Raw genomic sequence first — 23,854 nt, 5'->3', positions numbered from 1 at the left:
ATGCACACATTACAAAACAATCAAGAACCAAATCCAATGCGTGTGAATATTACAAGGTGTAATTTCAGCTTTTATATTATTCCTAAAAAGACTCGGTAGTGCGTTATCTGAAATCTGATATGATATCTCAAATAAAAATTGAAACTACTTGAAACACTCCAGATTGGGCAACTTGTTAGAGAGAGAAACAGACAACTTTTAAGGTCAATGACATGGCATCAGATGGTCTTTTGGAAATAGGTGGAGTAAGTGGATCAACTGTCAATGAATCAGCAATCCTACCGTCAAAAAGCCAAGTTAACAATGGCAATCAGCTGGGAGCAATCAAAAGGCAAAATTCTTCATTGCAGGAAAGTCAGTTTTTGTCCCAGGTAAATTTGAATCAAAGACAAGCAAGCATAGGTGTGGCAGAGAAAACTGTGACAGAACTGGACTGCCTTTAAAGGGAAATGGTTCAAGTACATTCACATAAGGGGGTAATGTTAGGGGACCAAGGCCAGAGTTGTTTGGAAGATAAGAATGAGAGAGGGTAACATGAGCTGGCCAGAGTTTATGTATGATGGAGATCAGCTTGGTGGTATAAGTGACAACCACATAGAATTTTGAAAATTTTCAAGAGTTCTCCAACAGACAATAGGAAAGGAGAAAAGACTAGTAGCTTACATAATAGGAAATCTAAACATCTTCTACAGGTATATAATAAAAAGAGGATCATAGGAGGAGGTATGGGTCTGTTGAGTTACCCTGAAAAGGGGATTTATTCATGGAGGCAGAGGGCATGGATAAGCGTTTTTATCTGCAGTTACAAAGGAACAGAGCGCTGTCAAAGTCCTAGTGAAAGAACTTCTGAACAAGAGTCATATCAGATTCAAAATGTTTACTCCGCTTCTCTCGCCACAGATGCCACCAAACTTGCTGAGTTTTTTTATGTTTGTTTCACATTTCCAGCATCTGCCATACTTTGTTACTTTGCTAAGCTCCTCATGAAATATATTGAATAGGCGAGCAATTTATAAAGTAGATGTGTTAGAAAGACTGGTTGTACTTAAAACTGATACATCACCAGAATAAAGTAAGATGGAGCTCAGGTTACTGAGGAACTAGAGGGCAGACATTGCACTGCCACTGATCATAATCTCACAAACATTTTTCAATACAGACTTCTGCCAGAGGACTTGAGAGTTGCAAATATTGTGCCATTGTTCAAAGAGTAGGGATAAACTCAAAGTGACAGGTCTGTCAGGTTGACCTCAGTAGTGGGAAAGCATGAACAACTTATAATTCAAGACAAAATGAATAGTCATTGAGATACATATTAAGTAATTAATTAAAGAAAGCTAATGTATATTTGAACTATTTTGAGTTTTCTTGATGATGCTATGGACGGTGTTGATGAAGGTACTATTGTTGATATGGTGTACATACAGAGTCATAGAGATATACAGTATAGAAACGGACCCTTCGATCCAACTTGTCAATACCCACCAGATATCCTATATAAGTCTAATCCCATTTGCCAGCATTTGGTCCATTTCCCTCTAAACCCTTCCTATTCATATACTCATCCATTAAATGTTGTAGTCGCACCAGCCTCCCATCAACTTCTCTACCTCCTGATGCTGCATGGCTTGCTGTGTTCTTCCAGCCTCATGCCTATCTACTTTGGATTCCAGCATCTGCAGTTCTTTTGTCTCCACCACATCCTCTGTCAGCTCATTCCATACTCACACCACCCTCTGCATGAAAAGGTTGCCCCTCAAGTCTCTTTATATCTTTCCCCTCTCACCTTAAACTCGTTTTAGACTTCCCCACCTCATGTAAAATACCTTGTCTATTTACCGTATAAATGCCCCTCATGATTTTATAAACCTCTATAAAGGTCACCCCCTCAGCCTTCAACAATCCAGAGAAAATAGCCCCAGCCTGTTCATCCTTTTCCTATGGATCAAACCCTCCAACCTTGGCAACATTCTTGTAAATCTTCTCAACCCTTTCAAGTTTTGCAAAATTCTTCTTTTATTAGGGAGACCAGAATTGTACGCAATAGTCCAAAAATGGCCAAACTAATGTCCTGTAGAGCCACAACATGACCTTTCAACGCCTATACTCAATGCACTGACCAGTAAAGGCAAGTACACCAAACACTTTCTTCACTGTCATATCTACCTACAACTCCACTTTCAAGGAATAATCAACCTACACTCCAAGGCCTCTTTGTTCAGCAACACTCTCCAGGACCTTACCATTAAGTGTATGAGTCCTGTACTGATTTGCCTTTCCAAAATGCAGCACCTCACATTTATCTAAATTAATATATTAATGCCTATGGAATAACATGGATAATAGCAGCATAGGTACAAAGTTGACTAAATACTAGGGAAGAGATTAGTGTTCAATGTCTATTTTCATGCTGGAGGAGAGCTTTTACAGTAGGATTTTCCAGGGGTCTGTCCTAGGACCTTTGCTTTCCTAGATTTAGAACTAGGAGAAAGTGAGGACTGCAGATGCTGGAGATCAGAGTCAAGAGCGTGTTGCTGGGAAAGCACAGCAGGTCAAGCAACATCAGAGGAGCAGGAGAATCGACATAAGCCCTGATTCCTGGAACATCAATTCTCCTGCTCCTCGGGTGCAACCTGACCTGCTGTGCTTTCCCAGCAACGCATTCTAGATTTAGAACTAGGCTTGCATGTACAGTGCATAATTTCAAAATTGCTGATGGCACCAAACTTGGAAAATGGTGAAGTGTGAACAGACAGGAATAGACTTTAAAAGGACCTGAAAGGGTTGGTGTTATGGGCAGACACATGGCGCTTGAAACTTAATGCAACGAATGTGATGTGATACATTTTGGTAGGCAGAGTAAAGTAATTATAGACAACTGGTAGTGGTTTAACCTGAAGATTACCACATCTCAGGTGAGGGGAGATATTGAGATGGAGAGTACTCCATGATCCTCTCAACCAGTGTGGGAATTGAGTCTACACTGTTAAGAGTCACTCTGCATTGCAAACTAGCATTTCTAATAGGGCTGCAAAATAAAGCAACGCTGGGGATATATGTATACACATCATTGCAGGTGACAGGACTGAATGAAAAGTTCAAAATTGAAGTGTCGGATATAATAAATTGAGACAGACTGTTAGCATTGGTCCATATTTGGAGCACCAAAGGACGGTTTCTTTGTCAAATAAATTACTAAGGGCAACTTGGAGGAAACTTTATTTCACCACAGCCAGTGGTTAAGGTTCAGAATGCATTGCCTCGGAATGTGGTGGATATAGATTTAACTGTGGCTTTCTGAAGGGAATTTGGCAAATACCAGAAGGGAAATAAAATATATGACTAAGGGCAGGGTAATAGGAGTGTCAGCGAGTAGGAATCTTCCAGTTCATCTGGCAAGCTGGCACCATAGATTGGGTTGACCTCCTTCTGTACTTAACCATTCTAGGATTCATAATATCATGATGTAACATATCTGCCCTTCTACGATAAGGCTTCTTCGGATGTGAACGGCAGCAAGGAGGTGCAATCTATAAAATGTAAATTTCAATGCATCAGGAAGAAATTGAGGAACAAATATGTTGAGAGATCTTAGATGTATGTAAGAATAGAGCTGAAAATGTGTTGCTGGAAAAGCGCAGCAGGTCAGGCAGCATCCAAGGAGCAGGGGAATTGACGTTCCGGGCATAAGCCCTTCTTCAGGAATGAGGAAAGTGTGTCCAGCAGGCTAAGATAAAAGGTAGGGTGGAGGGACTTGGGGGAGGGGCATTGGAAATGCGATAGGTGGAAGGAGGTCAAGGTAAGGGTGATAGGCCGGAGTGGGTTGGGGGGGTGGAGAGGTCAGGAAGACGATTGCAGGTTAGGAAGGCGGTGCTGAGTTCGAGGGATTTGACTGAGACAAGGTGGGGGGAGGGGAAATGAGGAAACTGGAGAAATCTGAGTCCGGGTGTCCCAGAGGTGTTCTCTGAAACGTTCCGCAAGTAGGCAGCCTGTCTCCCCAATATAGAGGAGGCTACATCGGGTGCAGCGGATGCAATAAATGATGTGTGTGGAGGTGCAGGTGAATTTGTGGCGGATATGGAAGTATCCCTTGTGGCCTTGGAGGGAAGTAAGGGGGGAGGTGTGGGCGCAAGTTTTGCATTTCTTGCGGTTGCAGGGGAAGGTTTTGGGAGTGGAGGTTGGGTTGGTGGGGGGGTGTGGACCTGACGAGGGAGCCATGGAGGGAGTGGTCTTTTCGGAACGCTGATAGGGGAGGGGAGGGAAATATATCCCTGGTGGTGGGGTCCGTTTGGAGGTGGTGAAAATGACGGCGGATGATATGCTGTATATGGAGGTTGGCGGGGTGGTAGGTGAGGACCAGTGGGTTCTGTCCTGGTGGCGCTTGGAGGGGCAGGGCTCAAGGGCGGAGGAGATGTGGTGGTGGGCATCGTCGACCACGTCTGGGGGGAAATTGTGGTCTTTGAAGAAGGAGGCCATCTAGGTTGTCAGGTATTGGAACTCGTTTCAGAGAACACCTCTGGGACACCCGGACCAACCAACCCAACCATCCCGTGGCTCAACACTTCAACTCCCCCTCCCACTCCACCAAGGACATACAGGTCCTTGGACTCCATCCCTAGACCTTGGCAACACGATGGTTGGAGGAAGAGCGCCTCATCTTCTGCCTAGGAACCCTCCAACCACAAGGGATGAACTCAGATTTCTCCAGTTTCCTCATTTCCCCTCCCCCCACCTTGTCTCAGTCAAATCCCTCGAACTCAGCACCGCCTTCCTAACCTGCAATCTTCTTCCTGACCTCTCTGCCCCCACCCCACTCCGGCCTATCACCCTGCTGCGCTTTTCCAGCAACACATTTTCAGCTCTGATCTCCAGCATCTGCAGTCCTCACTTTCTCCTGTATGTAAGAATAATAAGGTTGTAGTTAGAGGTGATTTTAATTATCCAAACATTAACCGGGACAACCATAGTGTTATAGGCTTGGATGATAAAGAATTTGTTAAATGTATTCAAGGATTTTTTTTTATCAACATGTAACTGTGTCTAGTACAGACGGAACAAAACTTGACTTTCTCTTGGGTAATAAGACAATTCAAAGTGACTGAAGTGATAGTCAGGGAATAATTTGGGTCTAGTGATCACAGTTCTATTTATTTTAAAATAGACATGGAAAAAGGATAGGTCATCCTAAACTTAAAGTTTTTAATTGGAATAAGGTAAAATTATTTGGTATGAGACAAGAACTCAAAAATTGATTGGAATAGGCTGTTTGCAAGTAAAGGGATGTTTGATAAGTGGGAAGTATTCAAAAGTGAGATAAGGAGAGTTCAGAGTCATTATGTTCCTGTTAGAGTGAAAGGTTAGGCTGGTAGGATTAGAGAACAATGGATAAATAAAGAAATTAAGGTTCTAGTCAAGAATGAAAAAGACTCATGTTAGGTATAGATGACTCAATTCAAATGAATGTCTGAACAGTACAAAGACTACAGGAGCAATCTTGAGTGAGATCAGGAAGGCAAAGAGAGAGGATATAAAATAGCCTTGGCAAATAAGATTAAGGATAATCCAAAGAGATTCCACAGAGAGTACATTAAGAGGAAGAGAGCAACTGGAGAGAGAGTAGGGCCTCTTAAAGGTCAAAGAGATCATCTATGTGTTGACCCTCAGGAGATGGGAGAGAAATTACATGAATATTTAGCATCAGTTTTTACTCTGGAGAAAGAAATGGAGGCTAGAGAACTCAAGGAAATAAATATTGTGTTGATAACAGTCCACACTGCAGAAGAGAAAGTGCTGAGGTCTTAGAAATTATAAAGTTGGATAAATCTCTGGGAGCTGATCTAGTGTATCCCAAGACATTGTGGGTTGTTAGAGATGAAATTACAGGGTCTCTTGCAGAAATATTGGTATCATCTGTAACTATGGGTGAGTGCCAGATGACTGGAAAGTGGCTAGTGTTATGCCTTTGTTTAAGAAGTGATATAAGGAGAAGCCTGGGAACTATAGACTTGTGAGTGTGACTTCAGTGATAGTAAGTTGTTGGAAGTGATTCTGAAAGATAGGATTTATGTGCATTTGGAGAGGCAAGGAACAATTAGGGATCGTCAGCATGGTTTTGTGCTAAGGAAATCGTGACTCACAAACTTGATTGAGTTTCTTGAGAATGTAACCAAAAAGATTGATGAAGGCAGAGTGGTAGACATTATTTACTTGGACTTTCATAAAGCCTTTGACAAGGTTCTGCGTGGTGGACTAATTAGTAAAGTTAGATTACATGGGTTTCAGGATAAGCTTGCCAATTAGATAAAAAATTGGCTTAACAGCAGGAGACAAAGAGTGATGGTCGACTGTTGTTTTTGGACTGGAGGCCTGTGACCAGCAGCGTTCCATAACAATTGGTACTGAATCTACTTCGGTTTGTCATTTATATAAATTATCTCAATGAGAATATAGAAGGCATGCTTAGTAAGTTTGTGGATAACACCAAAATTGGTGGCATACTGGACAGTGAAGAAGGTTATTTAAGATTACAAAGAGATCTTGATCAATTGGGTCAATGGGCTGAAAAGTGAAGCAGGTGGAATTTAATTTGGATAAATTCAAAGTATTGTATTTTGGTAAAACAAACAAGGGCAAGTCATATAGAATTAAATTTAGGGCCTAGTAAAACAAATAGACCTAGGGATTCAGGTATGTAATTTTTTGAAGTTTGTGTCACACATAGAAGTAATTAGGGTGGTTAAGAAGGCACTTAGCATGCTTGCCTTCATTGCTCATACATTTGAGAATAGGAGTTGGAATGTTATGTTGAGGTTATCCAGGACGTTGGTGAGACCTCTTCTGGGGTATTGTATCCAGTTCTGGCCATCCTATTTTAGGAAGGATATTATTAAGCTGGAGAGGATTCAGCAGACATTTACCAGATTGTTGCAGGGAATGGAGGGTTTGAGATATAGGGAGAGACTTGATAGGCTGGGACATTTTTCACTGGAGCATAGAAAGGTTCCCAGTGACCAAATAGAGGTTTGAGAAAACGTGAGTGGTGGCGATAAAGTGAATAGCAATTGTGTTTTTCCCCTAGAGTGGACGATTTCAAGACCAGGGAGCATATTTTTAATGTGAGGAAAAAGATTTTAAAAAGACATGAAGGGCATTTTTTTTTTTACACAGAGGGTGATTAGTCTGGAATGAACGTCCAGAGAAAGTGGTGGAAGTGGGTACATTTTCAACGTTTAAACAAAGTACATGAAAAGAAATGTTTGGAGGGATATGGGCCAAGTGCAGGTAGGTGGGATTAGTTTAGTTTGGGATAATGGTCGGTGGACTGATTGGACTGAAGTGTCTGTTTCCGTATGACTGACTCTAAAACTGATTATAGGACTGTTCTTGAATGACAGACGGAATGCGACAGATACTAGAAATTCCAGCGTCTTTCATTATTAGATATATTGAAAATAATCTCGAAATCAATCGTTTTGTCTTTATTTTATTCCTTTGGGGTTAATTTGCTTCCTATTCATGATACTTCCTTTGTATATTTAAATTGCCTTTCGAGGTCTATCCTTATGTTAAAATGTTCGCTTTTGTTACTGTAGCTAAATTAGATGATCACAGATTCTGCTTGCTCTGTTATTTTCGCCAATTTTTAAATGTTGACTCGACCGATTTCGGCTAAGTGAAACTGGTAGTTCTTGGAACCTGAACTATCAGCTTCAATGCTGCGGAATTTCTCGTTTGATCATTTTATTTCAACTGATAAGATTTACGATGAGAAATGAACAACTGTCCATAATATTTAACTCTATATGGATTTAAGGATGGAGACCGCTGTTCGGTTCATGAATTATGTCACGGATGTTACTGCTTTAAGTGTTTCTTACTTTCTCAATGTAAGCAGCCAGCCTATCGTTGAGAATAATCATCTCTTTCCTCTCGTTGGTTCGAGTGCTGAGGAATTGCTGACTGGTTGCAGAAGCGGCCTCCAGATCAAATGCAGGTTCTATCCCCGCTCCCAGGTAGATTGCACCCATTCTGAAACAGTGAAGAGTTCAGGACGTGAGCATTCAAACTGTCCCTTGGTAAAAAGAGGTTCCAAAATAAAATTGACCTTTAAGTATTAGCGGCTACTGATGAAATGGTCAAACCAGTTTTTCTCGAACGCTTGAGAAAATTGGACTGAGCGCAATTTCTGCGTATCTTAACACCGCATGCACGCTTGAAATGGAAGGCTGGAGAAAGGTATTTGACAGACAATTCAACAGTGCTTCGCTCTACCTGTTCTGAGGAAGCTTTAAAATGTAACACTGCAAACTGTTTAATAAGAACAATGTAACTGCGGCTACATAAAACCTACACCCCAGGCCACTGAAAACAAATACTGTATCTGCAGATCCTTAACATTAGCTTTTAGTGACAACCTACTCCCTATGTGTCGACTTTAAGTCGAAAGCATTGCTTGAACAGAGTAGAATCCATTCAAGAGCACTCATTTTCTTCGGAGATTGGGTATCTGAGCGACACTTGTACAAATCGGATCTGGTCTGCAGGAAGTAGAGTTAGATCGCATTCAGTGTTGTATTCTTGCAATTATCTGAAACCATTTAAAAGTAATTTATTATAAACATAACTTAAAGCTAATGTTCTTTCAACTGATCAGGTAACTGATGAAATAATAAACACACGATCATTTTCATCAGAATGAAATTTCTGTGTCGCCGCGAAGACATCCAACTTTTACTCCACAACCACCTGATGAAGGAGCGGCGCTCCGAAAGCTAGTGCTTCCAATTAAACCTGTTGGACTGTAACCTGCTGTTGTGTGATTTTTAACTTTGTACACCCCAGTCCAACACCGGTATCTCCAAAATCACAACTTTTACGTGTAAGTGTCACAGGCGATCCCGAGCCCTCTCCACTAGTGTCAATTAGTGGACAATGTAAAACGGAGTCTTAAACATGGGTGCCTACTTGCAAAGGTCCTCTAGCCTATGGATGTAAACGTAGAAGATTATATTCCGCGTTACTGCTGTTTATATCTTGCAAATGTAATCTTCCACTGTAAAGAGTGCTCGAATCGCATTACATTCTGAATACTTAGTGGTGGATGATGTCATGTCCCAGTCATTGGTGACAATAAAGATAATTAATTATTCAGTTCATAGCTTGTCGAACTGATAATTCCCTCAACGTTTCCTCCCTTTCACTAGACCAATAGCAATAATGAGTAAACTTCAGAAAATAAAAGCAAAAGCTACATAATTTGACTCCCATTGCGCATGGATGTGTCAGCGCTGCCAATGGGTTTATGACACTGGCATTTCTTCACGCCTTACAGATAATTCTAGTGTAGCTGAGACAGGGGAGCATTCGAACTCCAATGTAGTTTGAAGCGCACAGTTGCAAAGGATCACCCCGGTGTGAGCTAAGAGTGCATGTAGATGTGATATTTCGAGTAGCAGTCAGGTTCTCGATCCATAAGGTTTACACCTCATACAAATTCACGCCGTTCTTTTTGGAATAATCGGAAGGCCTCTCAGTCTCACAGAATACCGCTCTTTCTGTTAAAAAAAACTAAACACAAGAGGAAGCAGGGCAAAAAAAAAACGAATTGACCCTTCAAAATTATTCTTCAAAGTGTTTGTTTGAAAACAAAAGAAAAACTTTCTGGAACAGGATCAATCAAGTGTTCATCGTGCAATATCATACAACAGTGCCTTGTCGCCTTTCTGTTACTTGTGCATTTCATCCGCTCTCTTCGCTATCTGTGAACTTTCATTTAGCTGTTTAATCGTGGTTTAATCATTTCGATTTTTAACAGTGTGAGAACACCGCGATCCCATTTAACCTCCACTGGCCTGACGCTTTCACTGAGGCAAGCTGCGAAAAGCCACGAACCTGCAGTTGTTTGTATGCAGTCTATCGCCAGAGTCGTTTTGACATAGAAAATAGATGAGCGCTGATAATAATGAAACTTGAGAAAATATGTTCTCGCTGCTTTTATTCACAGATCCATCCCCTCACCGACCATGCCTACGCCCACACCAGTCACTGCCAGGGTCCTGCTCACAAATAAGCCGTATCTATGATTTAATCAAATTCGTACTTCGCTGAACGAACTTGATTGGGGAGAGAGTTAACACTCAGTCTAGTCGATCTTTACGTACTAACAGTGAATTATGAGCAGAATACGTTCCAGGCTGCAACATTTCGGAAATGACATAACGCTGATTCAATTCTCCTTTCCCTCCCATTCTAAACTAAATAAACAACAGAGCCTTTGTCCGAATTTTCCTCTGGGCTGATATTAGCCGGAGGTTTTGATTGCAACTCATTGGTGTTAGAAAAAAAAATAGGATGACAGAGGATAGCAAGGACCTGCAGCAAACCCAAGCAACCCAGTAGCTGCAGTCACAAACAGGCATATAGTGAATGATGCAAAACCTGTTCGAGAATGTGAAATTGTAGAATGTAGCGCTTATTGAAAGCCTGAGCACACTTCTTTATCTTTCCCCATCTTCCCTGAATGGCGCAGTCTACTTATTCCGCCTCAACAAAACAGTATATAAAATGAATGGGTTTAACTAATTCTCCATCGATGGCAGTGGAGAGAAAGGTAACATTTACTTTCAAACCGGAGCAAATATTGTTAATGCGTTATTTAAGAGTTACTTATTCTTCCCATTGTCACTATGTAGAATTTTTAATAAGTAAACTGCGCCATCACAAATTCTCAGCTCCCCAAGCTTTTGATGCTGGAGTCAGTGGATCGATTTGGTTCCAGATGTAACGTTAATGGAGGGAGGGAGGAGACGGAACAAAAAATAATCCAAATCGACATTCCAATTGTACATTTAAAGGAAAACATACCTAACGGTCAATAAAGAGACAATAGACCAGACTCTTCACTGAAAATGTGACGTTAAACCAGGTTGAACTACAATAGAATCTCGATTGTAGTGCATTTTTCATTTAAAACCAATATAATGCAGTTGCTTTCGATTGAAACTAAAATGAACCCAGCCCAAATCACTTAACGCTATATCGCCATTCAAAGTCAAGCTCAAATGGATATCATACAAAACCGTAGTAAAGGTTATTTACACTAGCATTCATTAAATAAAATGCAATTACATACCAAGTACTCGCGAAAATAACTCGCTTGCAAATCTCTATAAATACAATGCATGCATTCTTTTCATACCAAAGGACTGCTTTTACCTAAAAGTTATATTAGTGATAGCGAAAGAGACGAGCAGTCGGAAATAAATAGTGTTTTAAAGATAGTCAAAGGTTAATGTAGGCTTCATGGGGTCAAACGGTTCTACTGAACTGTATTTATACAAATAACACATAGGCTTTGATAAATTATAATTCCTGCATTAGACTTGAAGTAATGGATAGAACGTTGTGTTAAAAAACCCAGAAATTGCTGGAAAAACTCAGCAGGTCTAGCAGCATATGTGGAGAGAAATCAGAGTTAACGTTTCGGGTCAAGTCACCCTTCCTCAACACCCTTTAGTGTTGGCGGACGTTATATTGTTCATAATGACAACACATCGGGCACTACCGGGAAACTATTACGTTATTTTGGGTTTGCTCTATTGGTTTGGCGATATTACTGAACTAAATGCATATATTAAATCCTTCGGGGGTCACATTCGAAAAGATCGGTTCCTCAAACGATTTTAGCGATTAAAACAAACATTCGACTAAAGTTGCCAGGGTTTTCGTTGGTAAATATACCCACGTCACAAATCAGGGACAATGGCTGTGTGACATTGAATTATGTGAAACAATGACAAACCAGCTCGCTGCATTTCACTTGTGTGCACTCCTTTCGAGTTCAGGAGACTACAGTATATGGACCGACTTTCTGCGCATCTGAAAGTAATAGACCCCACCCTCCCATTCAATCCTAAAAGGATGTAGCAGAGAGAAAAAAAATCTCTTGATGAAGTGAAAGATGCAAATGACTCAATAACAAATAGACAGTACCGCTAGGATCACTTCTAATTCAGGTTGGAGCTTCGAGGAGTTATTCCTAGATTTTCCCTCCCAAAGCATATTTAATTGCTATCAGATGTTCGCTGTGACTCATATGATCTATCAATTGTCTTCTAATTCGATATCGCAATCAATTTCGAGGGTTCTTAATGATGTCCCTCATATTCTAACATGGATCATTCCACTAAAAATGCATACGTGTGTAATGTTGAGGCATTGTTGCTGTTACATTCAAATATAGGTATCGTTTTTCATGAGGCCGTGCAATACCAAAGGAACAGTTGGAAGAGGAACCCATTCCCTCTTTCGTCTTTTAATTAGATTATGGTTGATCTATACTCCAGCTCCGTTTTCCTGCCTTATTCCAGGGCCTTGGTACCTGTAACTTAGAAAAATCTATTGGTTTTAGATTTATGGGTTTCACGTGACCCAAGCATGCACATCCATATGATGATTGTATTGTGTGTAGGGGGGAGGGGAGGGAGGAAGGATGCTTTTGCGAGGGTGGGGGTGATGTGTGTGAGAGAGAGATCCAGATTTGTACTTCCCCTTGGGTTAAACGTCTCTTTGGATTTCACAACAAAATAAAAGGAGCTTTAAATTATAGGTTCTTATGTAGGTTTCAACAGTCCACTTAGCAATAACACTCCCTCTAAAGTCAGAAAATTTCTAGGTCCAAATTGCGCTCCAGAAATTTGAATAAGAAGTCCATACTAACTGTGATGTGTTGTTTTGTCAGAGGTGTTGATTTGTGGAAGAGAAGTTAAACTGATGCTGCAGTTGTTCCAGAGGTATTTGGTAAATATCCCTCGGCATTATTCTGATGAACATCGACGTCCTTCTCCCCATTATACTGCCCAGCATTTATCACTCAACTAACACCATTAAAACAGAGTAACCGGACATTGGCATATGGCTGTTTGTGTCAGCATGCAATGCACAAGTTAGTTGCCACATTTCCCCACGTTACAACCAGGATTACATTGCAAAGCAGTTCTAAAGTGTATTGAAGCATGCTAAGATTATAAAGGCCATTCAAGTTTCTATTTCCTTAGTTTCCCGCCCACCCTGCTTTTTCTGGATTCGGCCATAAACTCCCCACCCCATTACCACCAGCAACTCTCCCACCCCAAGGGAAAACACTTAGTGTACTTAATCTCTTGAACATTTTCAAATATTCAATTAGATTAAACCTATAGCCAGTAGGTCTCACGATTTCCACTTTATACTTACTCATTTCCACAGTTCTCTTAACTGTACTTACTCCCCCTCCTTACTTCCAGTAAGCATTCAACTCAATTCTTTGAGTTTTCCTAGTTTCTGTCATACCTTTTCTGAAGCCATTTTCTGTTTGAGTCTTCCCATTTGTTTTCTTTTTTTTATTCACAACTTAGGATTCAGCTCTATCGTAGTTCACAGAACTTTGACCTGTGTCCATCCCATTCCACCACCTTCAATGGGATGCCACTAAACACATTGTCCTTTCTTCTCACAACATTATAAGTTCTTGTCCGATTCTGGTCCATTCCTCTATGACATCCCGCCCCTCCACCTCACCAAAAAAATATAATTTCACTCCCTTAAACATCACGCAGAGGGTGGTACGTGTATGGAATGAGCTGCCAGAGGATGTGGTGGAGGCTGATATAATTGCAACATTTAAAAGGCATTTGGATGGGTATATGAATAGGAAGGCTTTGGAGGGATATGGGCCGGGTGCTGACAGGTGGGACTATATTGGGTTGGGATATCTGGTCGGCGTGGACGAGTTGGACCAAAGGGTCTGTTTCCATGCTGTACATCTCTATTACTCTATGACTTTCACACGGAAGTAAAGGGTGGTGCAACACCTGCATTTTTCAGTGTCCTTGACCCTAAACAGTCCTTGCCGGAGAGAAAAGTATTTGTACTTCTAAAATACTTGATATTCTATATTTGCTGCTGCAAATGTGGTCCCTGCTATGTTGGGGTGACCACCAATGGTAAGTTGGTCATCACTTTGCAGAACACTTTCATTCAACAGACAACTATGACCAAGAGCTTCTGGTCATCTGCAATTTTAATCCTCTATCTCCAAACCACTCTGGCTCCTCTATCTTCAACCTCTTACACTATTCCATACACAGAATTGAGGATTATGGCCAGATACTTCACAATTTCTGCCCCCATTTTGAGATAGTGTTTGGAGACAATAATTCTGCTTTCCTCCTTTCCAAGGCCTATCTTTTGTTTCTTTACTTGTCCCACTGTCGTCACATTTTGCCTGCATTATTATTCTTTTGTTATTAAGTTTCATCTACTTCACATATCTTTCCTTTTGTTTGTGTTACCTTTCTCTCACTGTACTCCATTTGACTTAAAACCCGGTTAGTGAGTTAATCGACCAGGAACATTAATTTTGTTTTTCTCTGTCTAACCTGCTGAATATCTCGAGAACTCGCTGCGTTTACTCCAGCTGGCTACCATCTGCTGTATTTTGCATTTGTCAAAATTCAAGGGAACTTTCTTCTTTGTTTAAACTTTGTTCCCTCGTTTAACTCTGGTGGATCTGCACATAACCTCCGTCTAGTACTATGTATAGTGCAGCACCCAAATCTCAATGCAGCCAGCACTTTAGGTAGAATTTGATATCAACTCTGCAGTTAAAGCACCTCATGACCGATCAAATTGTGTCATATCAAATTGAAGAGTTTTTTTTTGCAAGGCTCTATTTTCGTTTCATGTCAAATTAAATAATTTAAATCTCTTTCACAATTCATTTGTTTTAAACAAGAATTCAAGGGGAAAAGTCAAACCCTGCACTTTACCTGGTGATGCGAGGTTCATATACAGCCGAGTTGGTCCTTCTGCTTGCCTGCATCCCTCCTCCCCCTACCAGCCGGCCAGTGATGCGGCTACAACTGGACGAGCGGGGTTGTGCTGGGCGGCGAGATGGAGATGAGCTTGACACCCGCACGCGGTACGAGGCGCTGCTGGTGCTGTTATCCTGAAAGTGGCGGCGGTAGGAGGACATCCTTTCCGGGCTGCGACTCATGTTGTTGGCTGCCTGGTTGATTGACCTTCCTTTCGGTTAGGCTGATCCTATGCTACTTCCTCGAGCGGCAGTGGGACATTTTATACATCCTCTGAAATGCCAAATCAGCGTATGCTTTGAGACTGTTTGGAATTTTTTTTAACCTAAGATCAATTTGTAGGCGGGCCATCTCCCTTAATATTTGTCAAAGTCGTGTTAAGCGGCACAAAAGAATGCGCAATCTTAAAATAGAACGTTTAAGCAATTAGACACTACATTGATGTAATCCCTATGGATGGGACTGAAGCCTGGAAAGTGAAGCAAATGCACTTTACAACATAAATGTATTTAATTAGCTGCAATGAAAAATCGTCTCAATACTTTCCCCCTACCAAAGACTTTGTGTAAAAAAAAGTTTTAGTTTTTTTTGAAGGATGTTTTTGTTAATTTATTTTCAAAATTCATAGCATTTCTGCTAGAATTATTTTGGATTAGACTTTAAGAATGTGTAATATCTCCGATAATATTTAATATTAAACAATGTAATCAAATTAATGACATCTTAGTGGACACCTAATTAGCTTCCAAGATGGGGTTGCATTAACTGCATGAGCAAAAGTTTATTTGAATAATTCTGAATATGCAGGTTAGCAGAAACATATTATGGCTCACTATATTACTAACACATCCCTATCTAAATATAAGATTTTTAATAATTCAGACTTATGTATCATGATAAATAATTTGCTTAGTGATATAAATTGTTCCCTGATAACCTACCCAACACAGAGGCTACACTATAATTATGTTATTATGTTGAAAGGTTACTTTACAGAATCTGTCTGGTGGACAAAAGCTGATTGGGTGGAATTTACTATTAATCCTGACTATGTTTGAAAAGGTTGGATATTCAGAAATGTGCATTTCATGAGATTCAGTTTGCAAAAGCTTATGTGATAATAAGAAAATCATATAACAATCGTATAGCTTTTCTTCAGCAAATGTTAATTGTAAGACCAAAACATTGTAAAATTTTAAAAGCTCAGTCACTACAAATGCATTTTCTAGTGCAAATAATATTTTTTTGATGTGCTATTCTTGTAGTAACAGTCATTTAGATTCTGTACAGAGTCTTGAGTCAGAGACATGAAGACTCTAAGATGGAACTGAAGGTAGAGAGACAACATGTAAAGGAAAGGATGAGATCATGGAAGTATTAGGGATGGGCATCAAATACTGACCCAGCTTGTCATGACCACAAGCCATTAATGGATTGAAATAAAACTGGTGAGGATTTAAAATACAATGCATTAAGAGACATTGGCGAAATCAAGTTTATGAACTAGAACAAAACAGTGAAGACATGTACTTTATCAGAGGTAATGTGGTGATGTTGTGACAGTGGATGGAGGTTTGACAGTGCATCAAAGTTTTACAAAGCCTGATTGACTGCTCTGACACAGGTCTAAAATTGGCAGTTAAGATATAATTTTATGGTTTCAATCTTCTCCATATGTAATTGTTTTTATTTATACTTTTTTTTACTGTGAAGGGGACAAAGAGAAATAATCCATTACACTAAAAAACACAGAATATCCTTTATGCCTTTAAACTGGGCTATTTCAGTGTTACGAGTGGGACAGAAGGCTAACTAAAGGACTTTAAATGAGGAGGTATGAGGCAGAACGGATGGATGAAGGAAATGATGAAATGTTTGAGGATTTTAGATTTGAAAGAGGAGTTAACGGACTAATTGAATGTAGGCATTTTGAGGAGGGGGGACTGAAATGGCAGATTTGAAAGACAGTGAGAATGATAGTGTCTGAATGAAGGGACTCATTAACAATGTCAACAGGTATGGAGTTTGGAAAAAAAACTGACTGGTTACAGTTTGGGTACAGAGGAAATCAAGGGAATAATAGATCAGTGCTGTCGGGGAGGTAATGATCTTGAAATAGAATGCATTAAGGATTGGGGCTAGATTCTGTGAGAGGGTAACTGGTGGCTAACAAGAGCAAATGGGAAAATAAAGGAAAAATGGCAAGAAAGATAACTCTGAAAGTCAATCTCAATGCTGCAGAAAAGAAATCTAAGAATTATTTGTACATCATTTTGATGTGCAATGGTTGAGAAAAGGTTTGGGGAAAAGATTAAGTGAGAGGTACTGGGAACTCTGAGTTATATTAATTGAAAATACAGCAGGGTAGTCGAGAACTTGCCCAAGGAAAGGGAATCACTTTGGCCATAAAACTGAGTAGCACAACATTGCTTCCAGCAATCCTACAAAGGACTACTGAAGCTTCCCTTTTTCATGATTCCCTTCACCTGTGTGCTTGCAATGATCTTGAATAGGCAATATCATTATATCAGCCTGATTGGCTAACAGGGCTATCTGTGCAGGCAGCAATTATTATTAAATCCTTAAACAAGAAGCATTATGAAGTGAGGTAGCCCTGTTCTATTAATATGCAGTTATTGTGCAATCACCCAAAGAGGTTCATCTTGGTCATCTTTCAACAACACTTATAATAAATTTATCCTGTGCCAGTCTGCAATACCTACCAGCTTTGGACCAACATAAATAAAAACACTTGAACATATAAGTTAAGAGCAGGATTAGACAATTTGGCCTCTTGGAGTCTGTTCCACAATTGAACTACTGACAGAAGCAGGCTGCCATCAGGTTTTCCTCCCAACAATTCACCACACAAGGTTAGAGAGCCATCATTGAGACCTATGGAGTGACTTGCAACACTGTGGAGAATATCACTGATTTCCTCAAGGAAAACTTTCATTGCCTTGATCACTTAAGGAAACATCTTCCTTGAAAATTTAAGAAGCAAAGTGTACAAAAGTCATTTCAATAAATTTTCATTATTGTTACTCATACAAGTAGATTGATTTCTCTTGACTTGTAAGAAGGTGGTCTGTACTTTCACATTTTCCTGAAAGCATTTCTCCTATGTTGTAGTCCTTATTTGCCTCAGTCACATGAGAAGATTGCCCACAGAACTTCAAATAATGCTGTTGCATTGTGATGATTCATGGTGTAGTGATGTTATCCAACAGTAATTTCCAACACAGCATATTCCCTAACTGAGACATACTTTCAGACAGACATCAACCATTGATTATCTTTATTTTCCTATAAAGAGAGAAAAAAAAACTTGTCAGATTTCTTTGTTCATTTGGAACAGCAAGCAATTTCAGCTTAGAGTTTAAGAAACATATTGAAATAACTTAATTAAATTTAGCATATTTACCTTGGAAGTATGTGACTTATTGCCATAACATTTCTTTAACAAGGACAAAGTACTTTAGTATGTGAAAACAATTGTAGGAATTTGGAAGTATAACAAAAATGCTGAAAACAGGAAACAGATCAGGAGAATACAGAATCATAAAATCATAGAATGGTTCTTGCACAGAAAGAGACCATTCAACTCATCATACCTATGCTGGCCCTTTGAAGAATCAATTCGCCTATTGCCAGTCACTCTTTCTCCACTTGTCACTGGCAAACCTTTTTTTTTCAGGTAATGCACAAATTCCTTTTTGTAAGAACCATGACCATTTTATTTTTGTGAAGTTAAAATCTGTAAACTGCAAAGAAAAATAACTATTTTTAAAAGCATGGATTTACCAGATTTACCCAAAACAATTGTGATAAACATAAATAAGCATAATTACTTAGGATTGAGGACAGAGTTAGCTGGAGTGGATGAGTAAGGGACTTTAGCGGAAAAGATGGTAGAGAAACAATGGCAGATACTTAAGAAAATAATTCATGATCATAAGAAAGATATATGCCAGTGAGAAGGAATGATTCTGGGAAGGGGTATTAAACAGATAAGTTAACAATAACCTAAATGAAAATAAAAAAAACACGCAATGTGGCAAAGATGAATAGTAAACCAGAGGATTGAGAAAGTTTCAAAATAACAGAAAAAGATTAATTAAAAAGTGAAAAATAACCTTGAAGGTAAAGTAACAATTAACATCAATATGGGCAGTAAGGACATCTTCGAATATACAAAATGAAAGAGAAACACTTAAGTAAAGATAGGCACCTTAGAGAATGAGGCTGGGGAGATAATATTGGTAACCGGGAAATGATAAAGGAGTGGAATAAATACTTTGCATCACTCTTCTTGGGAGAAAACATGAATACCATTACAAAATTACTAAATAATTAAGGGGCAAAAGAGGAAATAAATACAACAGCAATCACTGGAGAAAAACGTTCTAAGGAAAGTAATGGGGTTAAAAGCTGTATAATTGCCAATGTATCACTTTTATTCAAAACTGTTGGTGGGGGAAGCTAAACAAACAAGTAACTATAAGACCGTAAGATAAGGAGAAGAATTGGGATATTTGGCTCCATTATTCGATCATGGCTGGTATGTTTCTCATCCCCATTCTTCTGCCTTCTCCCTGTAACCCTTGAGCCCCTTACTAATGAAGAACCTATCTATCACCATCTTAAAGATACTGAATGACTTGGCCTCTACAACCCTCTGCAGCAATGAGTTCCACAGATTACCCATCCTCTGATGAAATTCCTCCCATCTCAATTCTAAAGGGTCATCCCTTCATTCTGAGGATGTGTCCTTGGGTCCTAGTCTCTCCTACTAGTGGAAATATCTTCTCCATTTTATCCAGGTTGCAATAAGTTCCCCCCTCAAACTTCTAAACTCCATCGGCTACAGACCCAAAGTCCTCAAATACTTGTCATATGACAAGACCTTCCTCTCTGGGATCATTCTTGTAAACCTCCCCTGGATCCCCTCCAATGCCAGAACATCCTCCCTTAAATATGGGCCCATAACTGCTCCCAATATTCCAAATGCGATATTCCAATATTCCAAATACCAAAGTGTTTCCCCTTTCACCGAGGTGGCACGGTGGCTCAGTAGTTAGCACTGCTGCCTCATAGCACCAGGGTCCCAGGTTCAATTCCAGCCTCGGGTGACTGTCTGTGTGGAGTTTGCACATTCTTCCCGTGTCTGCGTGGGTTTCTTCCAGGTGCTCTGGTTTCCTCCCACAGGCACAAAGATATGCAGGTCAGGTGAATTGGCTGTGCTAAATTGTCCATAGTGTTAGGTGCATTCGTCAGAGGGAAATGGGTCTGGGTGGGTTACTCTTCAAAGGGTCGGTGTGGACTGGTTGGGCCGAAGGGCCTGTTTCCACACTATAGGGAAACTAAACTAGAACAGCCAAATTAACCTGCATGTTCACCTTAAGAGAATCCTGGACTAGGATAATTTGTGCGTCAGAATACCAAAGTATTTTCCCTTTCACCAGGGCGGCATGGTGGCACAGTGGTTAGCACTGCTGCCTTACAGCGCCAGAGACCCGGGTTCAATTCCCGCCTCAGGCGACTGACTGTGTGGAGTTTGCACATTCTCCCCATGACTGCGTGGGTTTCCTCCGGGTGCTCTGGTTTCCTCCCACAGTCCAAACATGTGCAGGTTAGGTGAATTTGCCATGCTAAATTGCCCGTAGTGTTAGGTGCAAGGGTAAATGTAGGGGAATGGGTCTGGGTGGGTGCGCTTCGGCGGGTTGATGTGGACTTGTTGGGCCGAAGGGCCTGTTTCCACACTGCAAGTAATCTAATCTAAAAAAAAATAGCCTATGCTTCTGTTCTTAGCAAAGTGCATGACCTCACACTTTCCCACATTATGCTCCATCTGCCACTTCTTTGCCTACTCTCCTTGCCCTGTCTAAGTTCTTCTCCCCACCTTAATATTATCTGTCCCTCCATCTATCTTTGCTCCATCTGCAAACATAGCAGCAATGCTCTCAGATCGGTCATCCAGGTCGTTCAGGTATAACCTGAATAATATTTGTCCCTCCACTGACCCTTACAGAATTCCAGTAGTTGCAGGCTGCCTTCCTGAAAAAGACCCCTTTATTCCCACTCTCTGCCTTCTGCCAGTCAGTTAATTCTCTATCCATGCCAGGACCTTGCCCCTTACACCATGGGCTCTTGTTTTATTTATCGCTTCCTTAGTGACACCTTGTCAAAGGCTTTCTGGAATTCCAAATAGATCATGTTCACTGGCTCTCCACTGTCTAACTTGTCCATTCCCTCCTCAAATAATGTTAAGAGATATATCAGGCTTGACCTCCCCTTGATGAAGCTATGTGGTCTCAGCCGTGTTATACTAAGCACTTCTAAGTGCTCTGCAACCTTATCCCTAATATAGGACTCTAAAACCTGCCAATGCCCGAGGTCAGGCTAACCAGCTTATAATTTCCTGTCTTCTGCCTCCATCCCTTCTTAAACATGGGTGTTACATTTGCCATTTTCCAGTCCACTGGGACCCTTCCTGACTCGAGCGATTCATGAAAGATCACCACCAATGCCTCCACAATCTTCTCAGCTATTCCCTTCAGAACTCTGAGGGGTAATTCATCTGGTGCAGGTGATTTATTAACCTTCAGATCTTTCATCTTCCTCAGAACCTCCCTAGTGATGGCCCACTACACCTCTGCCCCCTGTTTGAAGTTCTAGTATGTTACTGGTCTTCCACTATGAAGACTGATGCATTGTATCTGTTCAGTTCCCCCGCCATTTCTTTGTTCCCCATTATTACCTCTCCAGCCTTATTTTCCAACAGTCAAATGTCAACCCATGCTTCTGTCTTACATAGAGTCATTGAGTCCTACAACACAGAAACAGGCCCTTTGGCCAAAACTGGTCCATGCTGACCAAAATGTCCATCCACGCTAAACCCATTTCTCTGCACTTGGCCCATATTCTTTTAATCATTCACTATGCATGTATTTGTCCAAATGCCTTTTAAATGTTGTTAATGCACCCGCCTCAACCACTTCTGCTGACAACTTATTTCATATGTATACTACCCTCTGTGTAAAAAAAGTTGTCCCTCTGGTACCTTTTATTCTTTCCCCTGTCACCTTAAACTGATGCCCTCTAGTCCTTGATTCTGCAACCCCATGAAAAAAAACTGAGTGCATTCACTCTATCCATGCCTCTCATGATTTTATACACTTCTATAAGATCCCCTATCAGTCTCCTATACGGAAAAGAAAAAAGTCCAAGTTTGTTCAACCTCTCCCTATAACTCAGACCATTGGGTCTTGACAACATCCATGTAAATTTCTTCTGCACTTTTTCCAGTTTAATAACTGGGGCGGCACGGTGGCTCAGTGGTTAGACTGCAGCCTCACAGCACCAGTGACCAGGTTCAATTCCAGCCTCAGGCGACTGTCTATGTGGAGATTGCACATTCTCTCTGTGTCTGCGTGGGTTTCCTCAGGGTGCTCTGGTTTCCTCCCACAGTTCAAAGATGTGCAGGTTAGGTGAATTGGCCATGCCAAATTTCCCATAGTCTTAGGTGCGTTAGTCAGAGGGAAATGGGTCTGGGTGGATTACTCTTCGGAGGGTCGGCGTGGACTTGTTGGGCCAAAGGGTCTGTTTCCATGCTGTAGGGAATTGAGTCGAATCTAATCTAATCTAATCTAATCTAACATGCTTCCTGCAGCAAAGCGACCAAAAATGAACATAATACTCCAAGTGCGGCCTCACCAATGTCCTATACAACTGCAACATAACTTCCCATCTTCTATACTCAATGCCCTGACTGATGAAGGCCAGTATTCCTAAAGCTTTCTTCACTGCCCTGTCTACCTGTGGCCCCACTTTCAGAGAGGAGAAAGTGAGGACTGGAGATCAGAGTCGAGAGTGCTGAAAAAACACAGTAGGTCAGGCAGCATCCGAGGAGCAGGAGAATCGACGTTTTGAGCAGAAACCCTCCATCAGGAATGAGGCTTGTGGGCCAGAGGCTACTGAGAGATAAATGGGAGGGGTTGGGGCTGGGGCTGGGGAGAAGACAGCTGAGAATGCAATAATTAGATAGGTCAGAGAGGAGGGTACAGCAGATAGATGGGATAGACGATGGACAGGTCAAGAGGGCAGTGCTGCGTTGGAGGCTTGGGACTGGGATAAGGGAAGTGAGAAAACTGGTGAAATCCACATTAATCCTGTGTGCTTGGAGGTTCCAAAGGTGGAAAATGAGGCGTTCTTCCTCCAGGCATTGGGTGGTTAGTGTTTGGTGATGTAGGAGGCCCAGGACCTGCATGAACTTGGTGGAGATGGAGGGGGTGTTGAAGTGTTCAGCTACAGGGCAGTGGGGTTGAGTGTCCCAGAGATGTTCTCTGAAACAATCCAGCACCACACTCTCGAGTCTGATCTCCAGTATCAGCAGTCCTCACTTCCTCCTAGTTGATTTCAACTTGACTGCCAAGCCTCCTCCAAGGATGTCTAACTTGAAGAGATACAAGGATCTCTACAAGGATCTCAGTGAGTCTGTCTCTCTTTCTCTCTCACTGCATCCTCTGCCCTGATGCCCTTCAGCCACATTCGGAAGCCGTTCCACCCGATGTGATCTCCTCTAATCAGGGAGACAGGATGTCAACTACGGATCATTTCAAAGAATACCTCTGAGACACCCACACCAAACAACCCCACCACCATCTGGATTAGTGGTACTGGAAGGGCACAGCAGTTCAAGCAGCATCCGAGGTGTGGTTTCCAGCATCTGGTTTCCAGCATCTGCAGTCATTGTTTTTACCTAACCCCACCACTGTGGCTGAACACTTCAACTTGCCTTCCCACTCCACCTAGGACATGCAGGTCCTGGGCCTCCTCCATCACCAAACCCTAACCACCCAATGCCTGGAGGAAGAATGCTTCATCTTCCCGCCTTGGGGCCCTGCAACCACACGGGATTAATGTGGATTTCACCAGTTTCCTCATTTCCCCCCCCCCCACCTTATCCCAGTCCCATCGCCCTCTTAGCCTGTCCATCGCCT

The 23,854-nt window shown here is 41.2% G+C and overlaps 1 protein-coding gene across 2 annotated transcripts in view; it reads right to left on the bottom strand.

Moving 5' to 3' along the window:
- The window catches only part of LOC122547043 (desmin), a 42,764-nt gene extending 27,646 nt beyond the window's left edge, over positions 1-15,118 (bottom strand). Inside the window, exons 1-2 of one of the 2 annotated variants that reach the window (XM_043685644.2) lie at positions 14,808-15,118; positions 7,878-8,028 (exon numbers count right to left, since the gene is read on the bottom strand). In XM_043685644.2, coding sequence (XP_043541579.2) covers positions 7,878-8,028; positions 14,808-15,034 — 378 coding nt within the window. In that variant the 5' untranslated portion in view covers positions 15,035-15,118. The remainder of the gene's footprint in view (positions 1-7,877; positions 8,029-14,807) is intronic. The other variant, XM_043685639.2, reaches the window with a different exon arrangement.
- Between the last annotated feature and the right edge of the window lie 8,736 nt (positions 15,119-23,854).

Source organism: Chiloscyllium plagiosum, unplaced genomic scaffold, assembly GCF_037043375.1.
Source record: "Chiloscyllium plagiosum isolate Xiang-an unplaced genomic scaffold, Cpla_swu_hap1 HiC_scaffold_3, whole genome shotgun sequence".
Lineage (NCBI taxonomy): Eukaryota > Metazoa > Chordata > Chondrichthyes > Orectolobiformes > Hemiscylliidae > Chiloscyllium > Chiloscyllium plagiosum.
The sequence above is the reverse complement of the archived record's forward strand: the minus strand, read 5'-3'. Positions and strand labels throughout refer to the sequence as shown.